The following is a 20,597-nucleotide window of genomic DNA, read 5'->3' on the forward strand; positions in this document are numbered from 1 at the left end:
TCATTAAAAATTTCAGAATCTATAAATATGCAAATATGTTTAATTTCAGAAGCCTAAAGACTGATTTATGGTAGGTCGCTCAACACTTTTGTGTGTTACTTGACAGAAATTATGTATTTGTGACAGAAAAAAGTGTCGCGGACACTATCATATTTTGTTGCGCAGTGTGATTGGATAGTGTTGCTAACGTCACCATGGAGATTTTAGTTTTCACTGAACTTTCTTATTGATATTTTGGTCTGTAACTTTAGATACCTTGTAACGTCCTTGTTTAATTAGTCCCGGTTGGGATAATGTGTCTGGTTACTATGGAGACAATTTAAACCTGAAGCATGAATTGAAAACGTCACTTGACTCTTTAATTGCTGTTGAGTGGCACTTATCAAAAGTGACAAGCAACCCACCATAAATCAGCCTGAACTGCTGGACACAAGATGTCTCCTACTTAACTGTAAAGTCCATTCTCAGTGTATGTGCACTGGAGGTTTCAAGTTTCCACATCACACTTGTCACAGTCTGGACCACAGTTGGCATCACAGACTAATTGTGATGTCACGAATCATTCTTATAGGCCCAATCTTTAAAACTGGATTTTCAATGAGCACTGAGAAACTTTCCACTTTCAGCAGATGAATGTGCAGTGAAGCCCAAACACCTCACTGTAGGAACAAAACGAAAAACATTTTTGAGTGGAGGGGGCTTTAAGTAGTCAGTTTTTTGTTTTGTTTTTATAATTTTATGTTTCTGTGGCAGATATATTTATTCAGATATACATATTACGTCTCTATTTATTTTTATTTTATTTTTTTCAAATTTCTGCTAATAAACGTATGCTTACAAAAACAGCTTTTTCACAAAACATTCTTGCTGGCTGCGTGTGATGGTTGCTTGGCAACTGTACAGACGCTTTATACCCTTCCGGGAAGTGCGTGGCTCTGAGGAAATATGGCGCACAGACAGCTGCATATACCAGTAATATTCATCGCTTCAACCTATTATTTTACCGCATTCTGCTTATCCATTTTAGTCGCTTTCGCATTATTCAAAAGTGGAAACACTGACAACGCGTTCAGTGCGAGTCACACGGCTAGTGTTCCCATCGCTGCCGCCCGGGACCTACGGTGAGTTCACTGGCATGTTGTTACTGTTAGCTAGCTACTCTTGGCTAACGTAAAGTAAGTTACAGTCACTCACTTTTGTTCAAATGTAACGCTGGCGTTTATGTATGCAGTCAGTACAGCTTGACGTTACACTCTTGCCATTTTAAGGCTGTCTTTCTATTCCCTTCGTAAGACTTGGCCGCTTGTGTTGGTAAGCCCCGCAGTCTCACTGAGGTACTGAGGTAACGTGAATTGTGTACCTGACTCCATTCAAAAAGTTGTTAATTTAATGGCTTCTTTGCATGTGATAACCATGCAGCCTTTGTAGACGCAACTTTTAATACATTTACAAAATAGTATAGCGTAGTAGTGAAATTCGGCGTGTTGATTTCTCACAAAGCAGCACTTTATAGTGATAAAAATGTATTTTTCCGCCCTCTTTTGAGCAACTTAACGTTGAAATGCAATGTCGCCAGCGACTAACGTTAAACATTAACCAAGTGCTCATCTGGGTTTCGCATATTCGGGATGTCCGTAATTTTGGTCTAGACATTAACGTTAAATATTCATTTTAAGGGTGTATTTACTTGATTAAACCAAATAGTAGTAACCATGTGTTGGAACCAAATTCGTGTTAAAGAAGAAAGATAGAGGATGCTGTGTTTGTATATGTCACATGGTGATATCTAATGTCAGGATTGAATTGAATTTTGACCTTTTGAGATAAAGTGGTATGGGTTACTTAACTGGTAGTGATACTTAGTCATGGGCAATTGTTTGCTCAGGCTTTGGATCTGATAAAGCAGCGTACAGGGGTATCCTTTGCCTCATTTGTGACCTCAGCACTCTGCAATGGAGCGGGGTATTCCCAGAGTAAACGGGTATGATGGTTCTCTCACTGTCATCAGAATCTGTTTATTAGCCAAGTACATATAATGCAAGCATACAAAGAGTGTGGCTTGGCGTTTGTTACCACAAACGCAACATAGAAGAATAAAAATAGAACACGAGTAAGGTGGTAATTAATGATAGTGAAATAAACAAAGTAGTATTAAAATTAGATGAAACTGTTTAAATTTGTTTACAGAATTGAATAATAATAGTTTTGAAATGGGATTTAAACTTGAAATGAAATATTGATTGTGCAAAGGAAGTATGAACTGCGCTACTGACAAAAATGAAGTGTGTGAAGGTGACAAGAACAAAAATCAAATGTGACGTGCAATAAAGAATTATATTATGTAAGAGGTGGAATGCAATGTACAATGTTAAATTCAGTTTGATGAAATGTATGAAAGTGTAGGGATTGAACGAGGGATGTGAGATGCAAAGTCCAGTTTAATAACAGTATGAGTCAGTTATTTAGTAGGGCAACAACTTCTGGAGAGAAGCTGGTCCTGTGTCTTCTGGTGGAGGTCATAGAGGTACCAATACATTTTGTATATTGTCTCAAGAAATTGCACTATGCATTTCTCATTTTAGTTTACAACTGGAATGATGATGCCATGGCAAAATATGATGGTATAGCTGCAAGCTCCTTTCTGTACAGAAAGCCCCGGGCTTATGGTAGAAATGAAACAGAACAGCAGCAAGTGGAGCCAATTCACCAAACAAAAGCATTTAAAACCACAACATAGCATTTACCTGTTGTGTAACTCTTGATGTGTCATTCTCCTCTCTGACCTCTCTGTATCATGGCACAAGTTTGTTTGTGGAATCGTTTTATGATGATCCTGCATGACTATTTGTTAGACAGTTGGCAACAGACAGGATGGCACAGGATGTGAACAGCTTGGATAGTTAAAAGCTAGTTAACTGAAACTACATTGCCAAGAAAGAAAGAATAGTTTTCTAAAACATTTTAAATTATAACTAGCTGTAGGTCCTAGAGTAAACATAATTTGGAAAGAAACAACTGTAATATGACATGCTTTTATTGTACAGATGATACCTGACATTTTGAATTTGATCAAGGTAGGTTCAGTGTATTGTGAAGACAGCCATCCCTCACTCTTCCTGCTGCTCAAACTTCAAGATCTCATGTCCTCTCTTGTCACCTCAGATACCTTTTGTATGACGTGAACCCCCCGGAGGGTTTCAACCTGCGGAGAGATGTCTACATCCGTATGGCCTCCCTAGTGAAAACTCTGAGGAAGGAGGGGGATGACTGGGTCCTTGTGCTTCCCCCATGGGGTCGCCTGTATCATTGGCAGAGCCCCAACATCCACCAGATCCGCATCCCTTGGGGAGAGTTCTTCAGCCTCACCAGCCTGCAGGCCAACGTGCCTGTGATCGAGTATGAGGAATTCATTGCTGGTGAGCTTTTTATTTTGGCGATTCAGACTAGGGTTACAGTTTCTGAAAGGTTTTCACTTGTCTGGCATGCAAACCTACTGAAACCTCATTATCTCTCTCTCTATATATATATGTGGTTCTTCTTCACATTGCACAGTCACCACTTTTTATTTAGCTTTTACAACAGAGTGCTCCCTGCTCACTTTATAAGGTGTGTTGAAGCCAAATACAAAATCAATGTGTTTTGTTCCTCCCTTGGTTCTAGAGAATGGAGGCCCATTCATTGATCAGGTTCTGGTGCTGCAGAACTATGCTGAGGGATGGACTGATGGGAAATGGGAGGAAAAAGTTGACGAGCGGCCGTGCATTGAGAAGTTGTTGTACTCAAAAGATAAACAGGGCTACTACAGGTATGCTGATGTTTTTTGACATGCAGGGTTTCTCAAATCTTTTTCTTTTTTTTTTTTTTTAGTGCCAAAGAAAATGAATTCTGATTTTTTTTAAAACAAAACACACAATGATGGATCACTTTCACAGTTATTCCGCATAAATGATGTCTCTTCTGCTTACACATCTCTTGTCTCTCCGTTCATCATCAACTGTCTCATCTATCTTGTTTTGTGTCTGTTTCCAAGGGGCTGGTTTTGGGGCTATGAGGAGACAAGAGCACGAAATGTAACATGTATATCAGCTCAAGGCCATGCCTCCATCATGGCCCCAGTTCTTCAGAAAAACATCACAGTGACGTGAGTCTTCAGAGCAACATGTTGATGTGAAATATATTTATACACAAACACAGTGTCTTGACACCTGATTAAATTTGTCTTGTGTTTCATTATAATTATCAAACTGTATCCTTTTTGTAAATAACATTTGATTTAACACTATATCTAATTTTACACATAAAACAGCATTGAAAGTAGGTTGAGTAAACGATGTACAGCATATTAAATATTATGGCTTGTATATGTATGAAGAGGTGAGGTGCAGGTAATCCTTTAAAATTAATTTCAGACACTGCATTTGCAAGCGCTCAAAAAACAACACACATGAGCAATTGCACTGAAAATTAAATCTGGGTTTTTCTATAATAATTATAAAATAACTGGCCAATACATCATAGCACCTACTGGCTTTTGAATTGTTTTACAAATATCCAAACACTTTATGTGTATCTCTTTTCTCTCTCAGTATCTGGTAATCAACTCAAATATACAGGATATGTGCAAGGCTAAAGATAGACAGATGACGTATGTTTCAAAAGTATTAATGTCTAAATTAAACGGCCAAAGTATTAAGCACAAAACCTGCTGAAAGACGATCTGCTGCTTAAGTGATAATTACAGTTTGTTCTCTCAGATCTTGGTGGCACTTACAGGGATTGACGTGTTTGGATGCTGCTGTTTTGCAGATCAGTTATGCTTGACCGAGCAGAGACACTCCTCCATGATCACTATGCTGGGAAGGATTACTGGGATGTAAGTAATGGGCTAATATCATAATAGTAATGTTGATGTGTCAGGTAACACATTTTTTCTTATATTTTTTTATTTGATCTGAGCTCAGCGTTAGTAGATATTGGTTGTTGTCTGTGTAGTGTTACCCTGTAGCATTGTTATTTTCAGTGACCATCTCTGAAAATAACATACAGTGTGGCATTTCATTTTTCGGGAGCATTTTTAAACCTAGGCTGCAAGGCAAACTATCTTATCTGTAAAATGATGCAGGAATCTCTGTAATTGTCTTTATTTAATGTAGACACGCCGCAGTATGGTTTTTGCCAAGCACCTGCGACTCATAGGAGATAACTTCAGAGCAAAACACCTGAACTCTACAGATGACAGAGATCACACCATATACAGTGAGGACTGGACTCGCATGAAGGTGAGTCAGTGTATCTGATTGTGCTGTGACTGTGATTGTACTGATGGAATTAAGACTGTGGAATTTTACATTATTAACTAGCAATGGGACCATCACCATTTACTGTATCAGTTACCTGTTTGCTGGGATTGTTTTTGCATCTTTAAAAGGGTGATGATGAAAATATTTTTAATAAATTAGGCCTGTTCTTTATTGAGCCATACCAAATCTAGTATCAGTCCACTAATGAAGTAAAGTAACTATTTTTGTTATTATGAAAGCTGATGTTAAATATAAAATTGAACATTTAAGCATCAAATTTTCACAAACCTCCTCTCAATCATTCTGTAATATTATGAGTTGTTGTTATTGTGTTGTAAATTGACATAAACTTTTTCATATGTAATATATGCGCTGTTTGAGTCTCCATATCTTGATTTTGCAGTTTCATGGATTGGCGTTGAGATTGATGAATCTTGAAAACAACCATTCATTTCAGCCATTTGATTACTTAAGCTTTAAGTTTTGAATACATAATTTCTACTGTGTTCTGCTATTTTTCCATTTTCTCTTCAGGCCAAGCTGGGCTCAGCTAAAGGTGGTCCATATCTTGGGGTCCACTTGCGCAGAAAGGACTTCATCTGGGGTCACAGGGAGGATGTACCAAGCCTTAAGGGGGCAGTCAAAAAAATACGCAGCCTGATGAAGAAGCACAAACTTGACAAAGTGTTTGTTGCAACAGATGCAGATGAGGAAGGTAATGACATACCAACACATTCAATGTACAAATGTCAAAATCATAATATTGACATAGTTGCCTCAGTATTTTCCTTATTCTTATGTAAAGTATTGTGTTTATTCTGTATTCCATGTATTATAATGATAATAATGAAAAGAAGATCTTGTATAGTAATAATAATGATCGTAACTAGTAGTAGTATATCAGTATAATCATAGTCACTATAAATGTTTATACAATCCTGTGTAAACTATGTAATCCTATAGATCTGAAGGAGCTGAACAGGTTGTTGCCAGAGATGGTGCGGTTTGAATCATCCACAGAGGACCTGGAGCTCCTTAAAGATGGAGGGGTAGCCATCATTGACCAGTGGATCTGTGCCCATGCAAGGTAAATTAGTTTACATGTATTCATTACATGATGATTAGTGTAACAAGTTGTTAATAGACAATAAAGAGCCACAGATTTGACTTGTTAATGATTCTTTTGTTAACTGCAAGTGTGCAGCTGTGGGTTTTTCATTTAAACCACTGCTTTCTGGCGCGTGTGATTAGGTGTTGATTTAACCTTTAAAAAGTTTTCAAGATTTTCTGAAAATGACTGAAATTTCTCAATGAATATTAAATGGATTGCCATGAAATTCAGCACAACATGTATGCTGATCATCTGCTGACATTTCCTCTGGCACCACCGGCTGTATAAAGTTTTCACTGATCCAGTGAAATATCTGTTACAGACATTGTGGTTCACAGATGATGTATTTCAATGACGTGATCTCCTGACTTTTTGTGTAGCACTATTGACATTTTTGGTTTGAGTGAAAAATACACTTTGAACATGGATTGCATTAAGGTGGTACAGACATTTTTTGTTCCCCACAAGGTAAATTGTAATAGCTGTTGGGACCTTTCAAAATATTTCAAATTTATCAGGTGAAAACTTTAATTTGTACAACACTTTGATTTATGATCAAAGAACTGCAAATTTTTTTGTCACTCCGATCAACCTCAGCTGTGATTTGTGTTTAGTGCTAATTAGCATGCTGGCGCACTAAACTAAGATGGTGAACATGGTAAACATTAGCATAATAGCATTAGCATAGTGAGCGTGTTAGCATGCTGATATTAGCATTTAGGTCAAAGCCATGGATGTATTGTAAGAGCTGGATCCCAGACTGAAAATGGTGCCTATTCAGCCCATAATAATTGCTCACCTGACGCATATGCCAAAAAAGTTTCTAGCTTCCGGATTTACTTCCAAAGGTATGCGGCCCACTGAATATGTGTAGTAGTGTTTCTCCCGCTGGCCCCGCCCACGAGTTCCCGCTCAGCCCATAGACTTTACATTGTGATGACGTCACAGATTTTTAAATGACTTCTCGGTATGAGGAAAGTTTTACGAATATAAAACCTCCATGGATCAAAAGTGTGGCCACTGGAGCGGAGCCCTATCCAGCTCTTATAATACATCCATGCAAAGCCCAAAGCTTCACAGAGCTGCTAGCACGACTTAGGCCCTGTTCAGTCTGCCAGCCCAAATCAATTTTTTGGCATATCCAAATTGTATCCAGATTGATTTTAGAAATTCTGGACAGCAAAAAAACACATGAAATATGATTTTTGTGATTCCAGTCGGATTTCTACAGATGTGACTCAGTCTGACTGGTCTTGACGCTCAAATCGGATTTCAGAGTGTCTTTTGTGCCACTTGCAACACGAAACACGTCAAATCCAGAGTGATGGGAGTGCATCAGAGCAGCTGAGCAGAATCCATGCTGCTACTAGCAGAGCGGTATGGAGGACAACACGGAGGACAACACAGAGAACAACAGTCTGTCGACAGATGCTGAAATAAATTGTCTGACAGCACTTTCGGGGGATGATGGATCTCCATTTCTCATGCTCCCCTATTGGAAAGCTGGAAAGTTGGAAAGTTACTGACGCCTACGTCATTCCCACAGCAACCCGTGCCGATCTGATCACTTGCAAATAACAGTGTGGACAGTCTGTCTTAAAGATCTGATTTGAGAAACTGATCTGATCCGTTGACTGATTTAAGAAAAAAAAAAAGGTCAATTAAAAATGTGTCTAAATGTGAAATACTTTCTGAAAGCCCTGTATGAAAAGGCAAGCTGTGTATATTTGATAGTTATGTATTTGTAATCCGTGTATTATTGATGATTCTTTTTAAAAAGGTGGTTATTGAGTACTAGTAAGCTAATGCCAATTACCTAACTTAACTTGGAAACAACTAAATGTTATGTTGGGTAACTCAAATATTTTAGCTGAACCTGCCCATGGAAAATATTTCAACTTGAAAAACTAGTCTGGATGACACATGCTGCGCTCAATGCACATGCTAATGTAGCATGGTGTACAGTGCTTTTGTTATCCTTTTATTTATTTATTTATTTATTTATTTTCAATTTTCTTTTTCAGATTCTTCATAGGAACATCAGTGTCCACCTTCTCTTTCCGGATCCATGAAGAGAGGGAGATCCTGGGTTTTAACCCCAAAACTACATACAACCGTTTCTGCGGGGACACTGAGAAGGAATGTGAACAGCCTACGCACTGGAAAATAGTTTACTGATGTAATCTGACTTTCCTGACACACAGAAGTGCCAAAAACAGTGTTAAAAGTGACATTTATTTGTATGAAATTTACAAAGTATTTTAACTGTTTGCTGTTCTTTTTTTTTCTTTTTTTTTTTTTTTTACTTTTTATGGTTATTGAGTTGTGCAATCAGGTCTGTAGTGACCACTGTGACTGAACCTTACGCTCAAAGGGCCAAGACTGTGCTGCCAAACATGTATTACTGTAATGTTTAACACTTACATCTGTGTATGTTTAGTGTGGATTCTCATGACAGTGTGGCATTTTACATAATTTCTGTTATTTATTGCTAATGCCAGCAACACTGGTAAAAAAAAAAGTGTCTTTACATGACTGCAACAGACAGTGTTGTGAGGCTTTATGGGAAAATTCTAACCTTTTTCAAGATTGCAGTCATTAGACTCAGCACTATTCAGAGGTGTTGAGTGTCTAAAATTGGACTTAAATACTGTATTTTTTTTTTTTTTTTTACAAAATATTTTACCAGGAGTTGTTTTTTTTTTTTTAAATTTCCTAGATTACATATAAGAAGCATTGAAGACCGTAAATCCAGCATATAAATCATGTGTTTTATTAGGATTAAAGACCAAACAGAACCTAATGATTCCTAACTTAAGATTTGTTAAAAAGAGGTACATTTCCCATCTACTTCCACTGTTATTTCAGTGTTTGTGTAGAATAACTTTCCTCCCTTATTTTATATTTGTGCCAGTATTGACATTTGTTACATGGAATTACACTACAATGTCACTGATGCTGGAAAAGAAGGAAATATGACTCTGAAGAATTTTGATAATTGAGTATTCTTTCTACCTTGTCTTTTTTAGCCACAGACATAGAGCACATTATGGTAGTATTATACTTGATGATACAAGATGACACAAAGGAGTCACCGTGGGTTTCAACACTAGCCAGCCATCAAGCTGTTATCTTGCAGTACAAACTTTTTCCCTTTCCCTCCAGATCCCTCCAGAGGATCCACACATTTGGATTAAAAAGTGTTCGGTATGGGCATTGTCTCATGACTTGGTTTGTACAGCAGGTGTATGATTTTGGTGTTGAATAAAACCAAGTTTGAATACGACAAAAAAGGGATGTGTGAAAATGTTTATTTTTGGTAGACCCTGTCTATTCACTTAAATTACATTTAAAATCAGCAGTTAAAGTTTGAAAACAATGATGTAAATGACATTATATAATTATTGTAAGTGGGGTAAGATTATATCCTAGTCAGGCTTACGGAATTTACTTTTCAAAATCCCTGTGCCAGCAAACAAGATGTTTTGAAATATATACTGTATATACTTGATTATTAGAAAATTCATGTAATATCAGACTATGTACTTATTATTATTCATAGTGATGAGAGTGTTGTGGAGCATGTGTACATAGTCATAGTCTGCTTGTTTAAAATAGATCAACTCAGAAAGAAAAGAGTGTGCTAGAGCAGGGGGTACAAATATTTTACATGCTGTGGACCTCTAAATTGATATAATTTAGACCACAAACCTATGATTTAGTCCTTAAAAACAGCAGCAGAGATTTCTAGTATGACTGTATGTCTATGTCTATACTACAAGTGAGATTAAGAGGCAGCCATCTTTATGCGTTCTTTTTTTGTGTCTTCTTCTAGGGCTGAGAAAAGTTTAAAAAAAAAAAAAAAAAAAAAAGCCGTTGAACGCCTGTAACCTTTTTAAAATTCCTGAAGAAAATGTCTACGCTTAACTCTAGATCAAGTTCTCCAACCTAATGAAGTGAATTAAATCAGAGGAATTGTGCCTCGGGCGCCAGTGGTTTACCCTGAATCCTGCTTACCAGCAGCCCTGACAGTTTTTTCTGGCATGCTATCAAGATGAAAAACCAGTATGACTACCCTGATAAGGGAATTCTTATTGATGTTTTTAGATTAACAATGCAACAGTGTCAGATGTCACCTATACACTTGTTTGACCCAACCCTGAGCCTTCACTCTGTCCATTGTTTTGCCTTTTGTTTTGCCCTTTAAGTGACTGGAAATGAAAAGAATCTTCACAGGCCTATAATGCTTCACCTGGCAGATGTTACTGTTGAAAAGAACATTGCAGACTGGATTGTCTTGTCTAGTACAAGCTCATGTTTTAAATAGAAAAAAACTGCCACATCATTCAGCATTGTCTGTATGCACAGTTGCTGAAATCTTGGCCTCTTGCCTTCACACACTTGTGTAGCAGTTGAGATGTGAACTAAAGTGAAGTGTGGCAAAGACAGACATTGTTTTTTACAGTGTTCTTTAAATCATATACTTTTGTTTGTTATATCATTATTTTTCCTGAGTATAATTTGGATTCGCTTTGTCTTTTCCCTCTCAACATACAGTAATCATGTGATTTGCACGGTTTCACGTTTCCCTGTGGATCCTCCACACGATATCAGTGTGACTTCTCCCAACGGAGATGCACACCTCTCCAGCAACACCTCACAAGCTTTCGTAATGTGATGCTCAGTGTTGCCCTGCCCCCTCTAAATCCATGCTGTACCTTAGAGAAAAATAATGTGAAATGTCAGTTGTGTGTCAGCTTAATTAGATATTTATATTTCTCTCTATTAATCACTTTATTTATCACTTAATCACTCCAAATTATGTAGAAGTTGCCCTGAATAGGACCTATAAACCTATATATAACTATAAAATCTTTCACCTTTCACACCTTTCTTTTAGACTGAAATTTTATGACTGTTCGTAAAGTGATCCAAAAATGGAAATATTTCAACTTTTTTTGTATATTGTTGTACATAGAGAGGGTTAAATTTGACTCGTATGTATTAAAATTTTTTAAAAATTACTATTCAAAAATGTTGTTGCATTCTTCACATTCAATAACACTCATTGCAATCATTATTATAGCGGTTATGTTCTACTGTTTTAGGTAACATAGGAACATAATACTGTATAGTGAAATTGTGAATGTTTTTTTCTCCATAAACAAATACAACCTAAAGAATACACTCTCTCTGCTCTCTGAAAGCTTCATTAACCCATTTATTAATGACTAATAAGACATTTATGAATGAAAAATACATTTGTCGTTTTTAACTCTGGTATAGAGACTATTTATGAGTCAACATATGAAAAGTATGTAAAGGTTAAAACCTCAACAAGACCATCACATATAATATTTGTAGGTTATTGTGAGTATATTTTGGAGACAGTAAAAAGATTAATTACATAAACTGATTATAGAATATATTAAACATATTACAGTATAATATAAGGTAATACATTAAAGACTATTCTTTTAAAGACTAAGCTTTTACATTACAGTTAGGTGTCAGGAGGGTCGAGTAATGCCTAATTAAGCTGAGATCTGACCATGTGACTGTGTAGGTAGATTGATGATCATTATCTACAAACAACCAACAATAAAGAATAATAATTTCACAACAGCTTTAATTTATAAGATGTGTCATTCCTTGCTCTAAAAGTCTATTAGAAAGATTATCCTATAATTGTTTGATTTTATAATGTAAATGATTTGATGTAAATAACTTTAAGCAGCAGTCTGTCATAATAGGTAAACTGTTCCCAGAAGTCATGTGCTGCTCCTTTGTTTTGGGCGGACAGGTTCCAGTCTCAGTACACGCCCTTCTCACAGATTTATCTTCTCACACAAAGCTAGAGTCACTCACACACACCAGCAAAACGGCAAGGAGCAGAAAGGCGTAGGCAGTTGTTAAAGTCACCATTTTCACAGCAACCGCGGCATCATTTAAAGAGGATATTTCTTTTTTTTCTTCTTTTTTCTTTTTTTTTGTGCGTAAATTTGATCGGTGTTTACTCCCATAACCAACTGATGGAAAGGGCATCCTGCTAGGGGCCACCTGCAGCGCCATGTCCTTACTTAAACACCTGCCAGCTACAGTCAGATAACAATCAGTTTAATCAATTCAGAGGACAGACGCAGCCAGGTAAGTTCAAGGACACATTACTACATAACCTCATTCGATCAATAATTCAAGCAGCTAATTTTCTTAAGAAATGCTATGGTAACTTTTAAAATGTATCAGGGTGGAGGGTTTAAGAAATTAAAGAAAAACAATACGTAAATTGATCCATTATGCAAATTAGCTGTAACATTCCTAAAATAATAATAATGTTTTTTTGTTTGTTTGTTTGTTTGTTTTTTCTCCAGATGACATAAATTACATAACTAGTCATGTTGTGAGAAGAAATAAGATGACATTTTGCTATGGTGGTTGTTTCTTACAATAGTTTATTCTTGTGGTCTCCAGTCTTGTATGTTAGATATGTTGGTAGGATGAGGATTAAAACAACAAACAAACAAAAATATTTAAAAATTAAAAAAAAAAAAAAAAAAAAAAATTAAGAAAACCAGTGTGAAATTGTGAAAGGTTAAGTATTCTAAAGTTTAGGACATAGCAATTCAGAGATGAACTCAGGTGCTTCACCATGTAAAGCCTGACAGGTGATAGCTAAATTTTATATTTAATTTTAAATTTCACTGGCAGCCATGAAAGAGGCCAACACTGGAGTAATGTGCTTCATGCGCTTTGTCTGCTTTAGTAAGAAGACAGACTGCAGCATTTTGAATCACCTGAGGATGAGCTACAGCTCTTTGAGGCAGGAGTGTAAATAATTACAGTAATGAAAAATATGGATTAGATTACTGAGTACATTCAAATGACACAATATGTATTATCTTGGAGATATTTCTTAATTGGAAAAGGCTTGATTGCACAAGCTTTTTTTAACATGTAAGGGGTAAGAATCAAATGTTACACCTAATTTTTTAGTATATGGTTTGATATTTGAGGTTAAGGGGTCCCGGGGTTTGCTGCAGGAACACTCTTGGGGCCGATAAAATGATTTTGACACATCCAGTTGTAGTGAAAGTGCTGAAAGGAGCTGAGGATTCAGCTCAAGTTCAATTGCTGACGGGAGATGAAATGTCAGTCCAAAGAGTAGTTTAAGTTTAAGTTGCAGTTTAAGTCCCCTACAGTTGACAAATAAACTCACCAAAAGGTCTATTGTTGTGGAGCTTTCGATCATATCACAAAATTTTCCTCAGCTCAGTTGCCTGGTTTCAAATGTCGATTCCCCTGAGCGCTCTAATGACTTCTCATCCACTATGGCTTAAAAGTTGTGAACCTTCAACTTCAACTATATGTGCACATTAAATTATAGAACCATACTATTACATACTATAGTTTATTGGAAACAAATCAGTGTGGTCTCAATTATTTGTCAATGGACTGATACAATTTTCCTTCACTTTAGCTTCCTCTACTGATGGCCTTCTTCCGGCAGCTGCGACTTCTTCTCTGGAAGAATGGGCTGGGTGTCATCAGACAGCCGGTGAGTGACATAAAATCACACAGATGCCTATTTTCCATCAGCTGACTTTACCATTGTTAGAAATAAATAAATCACATTGCCATTTTGGAAATGATTTCTGGAAAATCTCTTCATAAATAAATTATTACTGTGCACTGATTGTCGTTTTCTGTGTATTATGATATCCCATCTTATAGGTGTGGTCACTGACTCTGATCATCTGGCCTCTGATCATCTTCATCATCATCGCCGTGACCCGCAACCAGTTCCCTGCAGTGATAAGAGACACATGTAAGTGTAAAACACAGAGAGAAGAAGTATTTTCATGTAGGTCTATGTTTTGTTCGTGTCTTTACAAAGACAAGTCTTCATATTATACAATCAAACAGGATGATGCAATACAGTGTAAAAAGCAACCATAAAAAAGCATTCAACAAAACATAACAGAGTAGACTGTAACAGCCCCGTCTAACATAACTACATATCTAGTCTAGTCTGAATGCTGCCTGGGCAAAGTTAAACTTAGACCCTTTACTAAGGCAAAGATAAACAAGACATCTAGTCATCTCTCTGAAAACATACAAAACAGGTCACTAAATGATTCTGATATTATCACAAGTTTCATAAAGAGTAAAGCAAAATCTAAATTGAGGAACTAAAGGCAAAGCTAAAGTCGGCTTAAGTTTGCATTGATACAATATTGACTTGACACGGAGCGCAGGTTTTTGTTTGTCATCTTGAATGATAGCCGCAACACACAAGGAAACATTCCAATTTCACAATCAGAGCAAACAAGTGGAGAGTTCACCTCAAATGTCCTCAACAGTCCTTGAGATGTAAGTTTATCCCCAAACTGATGACATGATGTTTGTTCTCTTTTACTTATCAACCCAACTGACTGAAAGCTCATTCTTATTTTCTGGAGAAAGAAATCTGAGAAAGGTGTTTAGAGAAGGAGAGTTACTTACATGCCCATTTCTAACTTTGTGTTAACATAACATGAGTAGTTAGCTGAAGAAGGAGGGACAGACACTACATTTGATCACAGCATCAACATCTTTTTCAGAGGACCTTATTCTTTTATACACCTGTTAATGTGTGCTATGAAGTATGTAGTTTTACTATCATATACAGCATCAGTAAAATTTGTATTCCTGGTATTAACTGCAACCAATTTACCCTCACACTTTTGTTTGTTTAGTCTTTTTTTTTTTGTTAGATCAGATTCAATGGATACAGGGATTCATATGTAATTTAATCACCCCAGCTTGCCCTATTATAGACACCGTCTAGTGAATCTGAACAATAGACTTCTCCTCCGCTGTTGAGTGCTGTGTGGTGGGTTGTTTGTTTTATACATGCTGGAAATAGGCATAGTATTAAATTGCACGCAAGACAGGCAAGTCTGTATGATCAGACTACATAACCACTTGTAGCTTTGAATCAGGTAGTACAGCTTAAAACCAGTAGATGAAGGGATGACCAGATTGTTCAGAAAAAGCTTTAATTGAACATGAACCACTGTTTCTCACATTTACAGTAGTGATACTTTCTTAAGAGCATTATTGAAATATACAGTAACTATTGTCCATTAGACAGTTGAAAACGATATAAAAATGTATTCAGATGCCAAATGATATGCTTTTCTACTACTGTTAGACAATAGTAATGCTGTCAAGTGTTAAAATGCAACGTTTGCATTCTGTCTTCTGCATTTTCATTCTAATCAAATAATGAAAAACTGTTGGCATTGCTGGTTTTAGTGCCTCTTACTGTTCTATTAAGTGTATGGACACAATGTTGTTCCCTTGTTGTTGGATGTTTAAATACTTGCCTTTTCATTCTTTTTATTTTACACTCATGGGTCGGTATTGTGCAATATCACCCCAGCTAAATTGTACATTAATTCTATTCAAGTGGTTGTGTATGTGTGAGTTTAGGCGTTAACCTTGAGGTTTGATGTAATTCATTTGTTCAAAGTTAGTTTATGTGCTCTATAGTTCATAATGACTTACAAGAATGCCATGACTAAGCTTAGTCAAATACCTTTTCCCAGGCTATTATTCTCTTTGAAATACTGCTTTCTGTGAGAATATGAACAGGAATGAATGCCAGAGAGGCACTTTGCCATGCAGTCAGTTCAGTCATGGTGGCTTGACTGCGCCCTGATCTTCAGGCTTTGTATGTTTCGTTTCCTTATGTTCTGATTTTACACAATAGCTCAAATAGTTTTCTGACCGTGGCATTCTGAAACAATTTTTAATGGGAGTGGTATTAAAGTATTCTCACTACAGTAACAACTTTGTCTTGTCTCCTCTAGGTTATGTGGGTCCTCGAAACCTACCCAGCACAGGCTTCTTCCCTTTCTTGCAGACCCTCATGTGTAACACAGACAGCCACTGTCGTAACAAGTCACATCTGGTGAACCCAGCTGCATCAAAGTCTACACACAGATCACCAAGGGCTGCAAGGTACCCCTATTCATCTGTACAGTCTACACATTACCTGATCTATCCTGCAGAAATGCCTAATTCATATTTAAGTTATAATTTCAGGCAGTATCACTGCGTCTACTGCGTCTACTGCTACATGAAAACATGTGCATCTTAAACATACAGTATGTCTCCATTGGCACAGTATCATGTGATTGAAAAGGTGTGCAGAGGACCCTTGAGGAACACTTGGCATAGCAGCATCATGTGATATGAATAGTCAGTGTGTTCATGGAAATACACCAACAGCAGATATCACTCCGTGGAGGGGAGCGCTCCTCCTTAAGGGGAACTTCACTGATTTCACTGCCTTTTGTAGCTAAATTCGAACAGCATGAAGTCTGATTAAACCCTTAAGGCAACATTGGTTGAGGCTGAAGAGTTGGAGTTAGAAAGAAGTGAGGTTGTGGGTAATGTCAGCACCAAGTTATGACAAGGAAGAAGAATGTGCGAAAAAAATAATTGATACCTTTGTTGAATCTGATACCTTTTAAAACTGTCCATTGTGAGTTGGACAAAGTTATTGGCCTTTTTTTCTTTTGACCCATTTCTGGTTTTGTCTCTTCACTTCCAGCTGCTATTGCTGGCTATAGGAAATTAAGAAAAAAAAAAGGTTGTGGTCCTGATCAGCTCACACTGCCTCCTGTACATTTCTCAGTTGGGAACACTTACTTTGCATTGTTGTAGCTGTTTCTATGGTGGAATTTTCAAGAGCTCTAATGTGAACTTATCAGTATGATGATGCAAGTTATAAATTTATAACCATTCTTCACAAATGATCACTAAACCAGATGATTTTTACTTTGTTGGTTGGAAAGCAGATTTTTCAACATAAATTAAAACATATATTTTCACTATTTTATTGAAAAACAACAAAGAAGCCCATGCCAAGGACTGTAATAATATAACTAACTTAATGAATTTCATCTGTGTTTTGGGTGAAGAAATAAAGCATGATGATCACAAGCAGCAGATGTCAATGTACACAGTGTGACACATCCTTAATTTTGTTTTTTAATTCCCTGTCTACACCAGAACTGCTTCTGTTATTTAACAGGAAGTTAAAAGACAAAATTACAGAGTCCGAGCACTTCTTTGTTGCTGAGGGTCAATAGGAATGCAACGCTGAACCGGAGTACTCTTTTAACTCCTGATTATGACACACCACAGTTTTATGTTTTGGGTCACAACTGAAATCAAACAAATGTGTCTTAATCTTTCTTTAACCTGGTCTATTTTTGTCTGTTTTTCTGTTATAAAATAGTAGATGACTGACTTCTTTTTTGTCCTTTTCCTACTGTGTTTTTTTAAACAACTCTGTCAACACTTGGAGTTACATAATCTTTAAGAAACAGGCACCTTAATATGCTCAATACCAGCATCAGTCAGTGGAAGGTTTTGTCTCTGGTTGGTTTTGTTCCATAAGTTGTTGTGTTGTCACAGACATTTAAATTCCTGACAGAGCGTAGAATGACTGATAGGAAAACCTGTTTGTTGCACCCTTAACCCTAATGCCCTGTCATAGCTATTTTCAGTCAAGTTTTTGTTCTGTTTTTTAGAGAGGCAAAGTCCCACCTCCTTTTTTTTTTTAGCTAGCATTATCCTCTGTCACGAGTTTTCTCTCTAGAACATTTTTTTCATAGTTTTTTCTGAATCATGGAGTCATGGAATATTTAGTCCTTAATCTAAGGTCATCATGTCATTTTAACCAAGATAAACCAAAAAGGATGATTATTTTGTTAGCACTCAATGACAATATATGGGCACAAATGCTAACAAAAATAATGTTATATCTAAATTGTCAAGGTGTTCAAATGTTGCTATCCAATATAGTTAACAATACCCACTTAGCTTAGAACGCCCTGGAAAATGTTTTAGCTTTTCAGAAACATAAATTAAACTCTCTAAGAAGACTAACTTTTTTATTTAAAGTGAATTAAGTCACAGCTGCAACACAACTGCACATTGTCTCATCTGATTTTTCTTTTTACTCTATATGGCAGGTCGACCCCCCCGGACTCCCCACTGGCAAACCTGCTTCAGGGGGGAGACTTTTTCAACTTTGCATTCCCCAATGACTCCAGCAACGATCCTACAGCAGTGATTGAGGCCTTGAACAACGTCTTGGGTATGTTTTTATATCCCTCCACTTTTCCAGTATAGTTTCACACTTCTGGGTTCAATTATGTACTTCGGGGGGCACTTTACTGTATTTTTCAGTAGTTAAAATAAATAGAGTAGACCTTTTATATATGTTCTAACTGGGAATTTAATTTGAATTTGTGCTTTATGCTTAGCTTAATCTCCTGGCCATAGCTTTATATTTAAAAGACAGTGGTAATAAAAGTAAAGTATGGTAATAATCTTTTCACTTAACTCTCTGTAAGAAAGCAAATAAACATATTTCCAAAAATGTTGAACTATTACCATAAGAACCATAATTCTTAGATAATATGGGCATTGTTTACTCACTGCACTTCTCATTTTTGCATTGTGTGGTGACTATGATAGTAGGTATTGCTGTAACTGCCACAGTCACTACCAATTTTTCAACAATGTGTTCCTGTGTTAAAGGTCTACCTAACCAAGGAAACCCTCACAATGTGTCTTTCATGAACACCATCAATACTACTCTTCTGGGTGATCAGGTGGGTATTACTAACTTACAATGAGAGGAACAAAAATGCTGAGAATAAGGAAGAGCCTGTTTCCCATATCTGTTATTGCAGTATTGAAACCTTGTTTGGTCTCTTATGTACTGGCCATGAGATGACCTCAGAAAAAAAACTGACAGATTTATAGGGAGGCCTAGGAGGTTTACTTAGAATATATGTCTGTTTATTTTCTTTTGCAAACAACACTGTATTGCATTTAAACTGTAGCGCATTACATTTGATTATAACGGAGAAAGTGTTATAGTCGCAGTAACCACTATTGAAGCAAGAAATGGTTATGTTTTACTTCAATTTAATAGCTACAGGACTATTCAAGCCACTCATAAAAAAATTATAAAAGGAGAGCACCCACCCCAAAACTGCTCCAAAGGGATGAAAACAAAGGAAAAATGTATTTAAAGCCAATATCCTGAAACACATACTCTTTCCTCGGTGATATAACTGGGTCAAAATTGGCCAAGCTTTTGCTTTAATGTCTCCAGTTCAAGTCTGGTCCATGTGAAGTTTGAAATCCTCACTTAATTCTCTTAACTCAAATCAAAGTCTTAAGCCGTCAGTATATTATTAACCACGGCTATACTGACCTAATATTGTCATAAGAATGTCAAGCCGAGTGCAAACTCAATGGGTTTGATCACATTGTAAAAGCATTTCAGAGGTAAATTAATAATTTATCCAAAAGAGTTTAGTCAGCATAACTGGTTAGAGTCATCGAGAGTTATATTTTTTATAATGCTATGATGTATTGTGTGAATGATGATTACTTGGTTTACAATGGGTTTTGTTTGAGTAGGTATAGAAATAAATAGTCACTGCAATAGTTCATTCATAGATGTGATATTGGAATCGTAAAATATTTGGAATATGAAGTACAATCAACAATTGTACTCAGAAAATCAATCATTAATGACCTTATAAATGAATAGCTTAATGGATGCTTAAGTGTAATAACTTGAATCAGTATGAATCATATCCTTTGCAGGAGGCTTTGAACGCTATGCTGGAGTCAGTGCACCTGTTGAAGAGGTTGATCTGTACCACGACTCTGCCCATGATTAACACAACCTCACCCAACCCCGTCACCTATGCTGTGGTCACTTTCTGCAAGTCCAACGACACTGTGTTTGAAGCCTTTCTCCAGACATTAAACCAGGTGTGTGTTTTTTCATCCCAATGAACACCATGCTATATTTCAACAACACTCCCCTTAATGCTCACACAGTCACAGAGAAATTAAACAAATGGCAGCCTTGTAAAATTATAATCTTCTGTTGATCACTGAGCAGCCTTATTGAACATTAACTAGTCATTCATGTGATATTAGGTTGAATAGATTTTCCTGATATTCGCTCATACTTCTGGACTTGTAAAAATCACGAACTGACAAAATACAAAACAGATCTTCACTGAAAACAATCAGTTAGGTTGACCGGGCTGGTCAACCTAACTAACCTAACATTGCTCAACTTATCCATATTTTGATGA

General features: G+C 36.7%; 2 protein-coding genes across 2 annotated transcripts in view; both read left to right on the forward strand.

Annotated features, from left to right (window-relative positions):
- The first annotated feature begins 867 nt into the window (after positions 1–867).
- pofut2 (protein O-fucosyltransferase 2) lies at positions 868–9,698 on the forward strand. The gene is made up of 9 exons (XM_044365178.1): positions 868–1,121; positions 3,163–3,416; positions 3,661–3,805; positions 4,031–4,141; positions 4,807–4,873; positions 5,154–5,279; positions 5,835–6,015; positions 6,264–6,387; positions 8,436–9,698. The coding sequence occupies exons 1-9, from the start codon at positions 946–948 to the stop codon at positions 8,587–8,589; spliced, it is 1,338 nt and encodes a 445-aa protein (XP_044221113.1). The 5' UTR covers positions 868–945; the 3' UTR covers positions 8,590–9,698.
- Positions 9,699–12,233: 2,535 nt separating this feature from the next.
- Positions 12,234–20,597, forward strand: part of abca12 (ATP-binding cassette, sub-family A (ABC1), member 12) — a 69,855-nt gene continuing 61,491 nt past the window's right edge. The window contains exons 1-7 of the mRNA XM_044366490.1: positions 12,234–12,558; positions 13,889–13,966; positions 14,143–14,236; positions 16,266–16,416; positions 18,441–18,565; positions 19,012–19,085; positions 20,095–20,265. Coding sequence (XP_044222425.1) covers positions 13,901–13,966; positions 14,143–14,236; positions 16,266–16,416; positions 18,441–18,565; positions 19,012–19,085; positions 20,095–20,265 — 681 coding nt within the window. The 5' untranslated portion in view covers positions 12,234–12,558; positions 13,889–13,900. The remainder of the gene's footprint in view (positions 12,559–13,888; positions 13,967–14,142; positions 14,237–16,265; positions 16,417–18,440; positions 18,566–19,011; positions 19,086–20,094; positions 20,266–20,597) is intronic.

This window comes from Thunnus albacares, chromosome 11 (genome assembly GCF_914725855.1).
Source record: "Thunnus albacares chromosome 11, fThuAlb1.1, whole genome shotgun sequence".
Lineage (NCBI taxonomy): Eukaryota > Metazoa > Chordata > Actinopteri > Scombriformes > Scombridae > Thunnus > Thunnus albacares.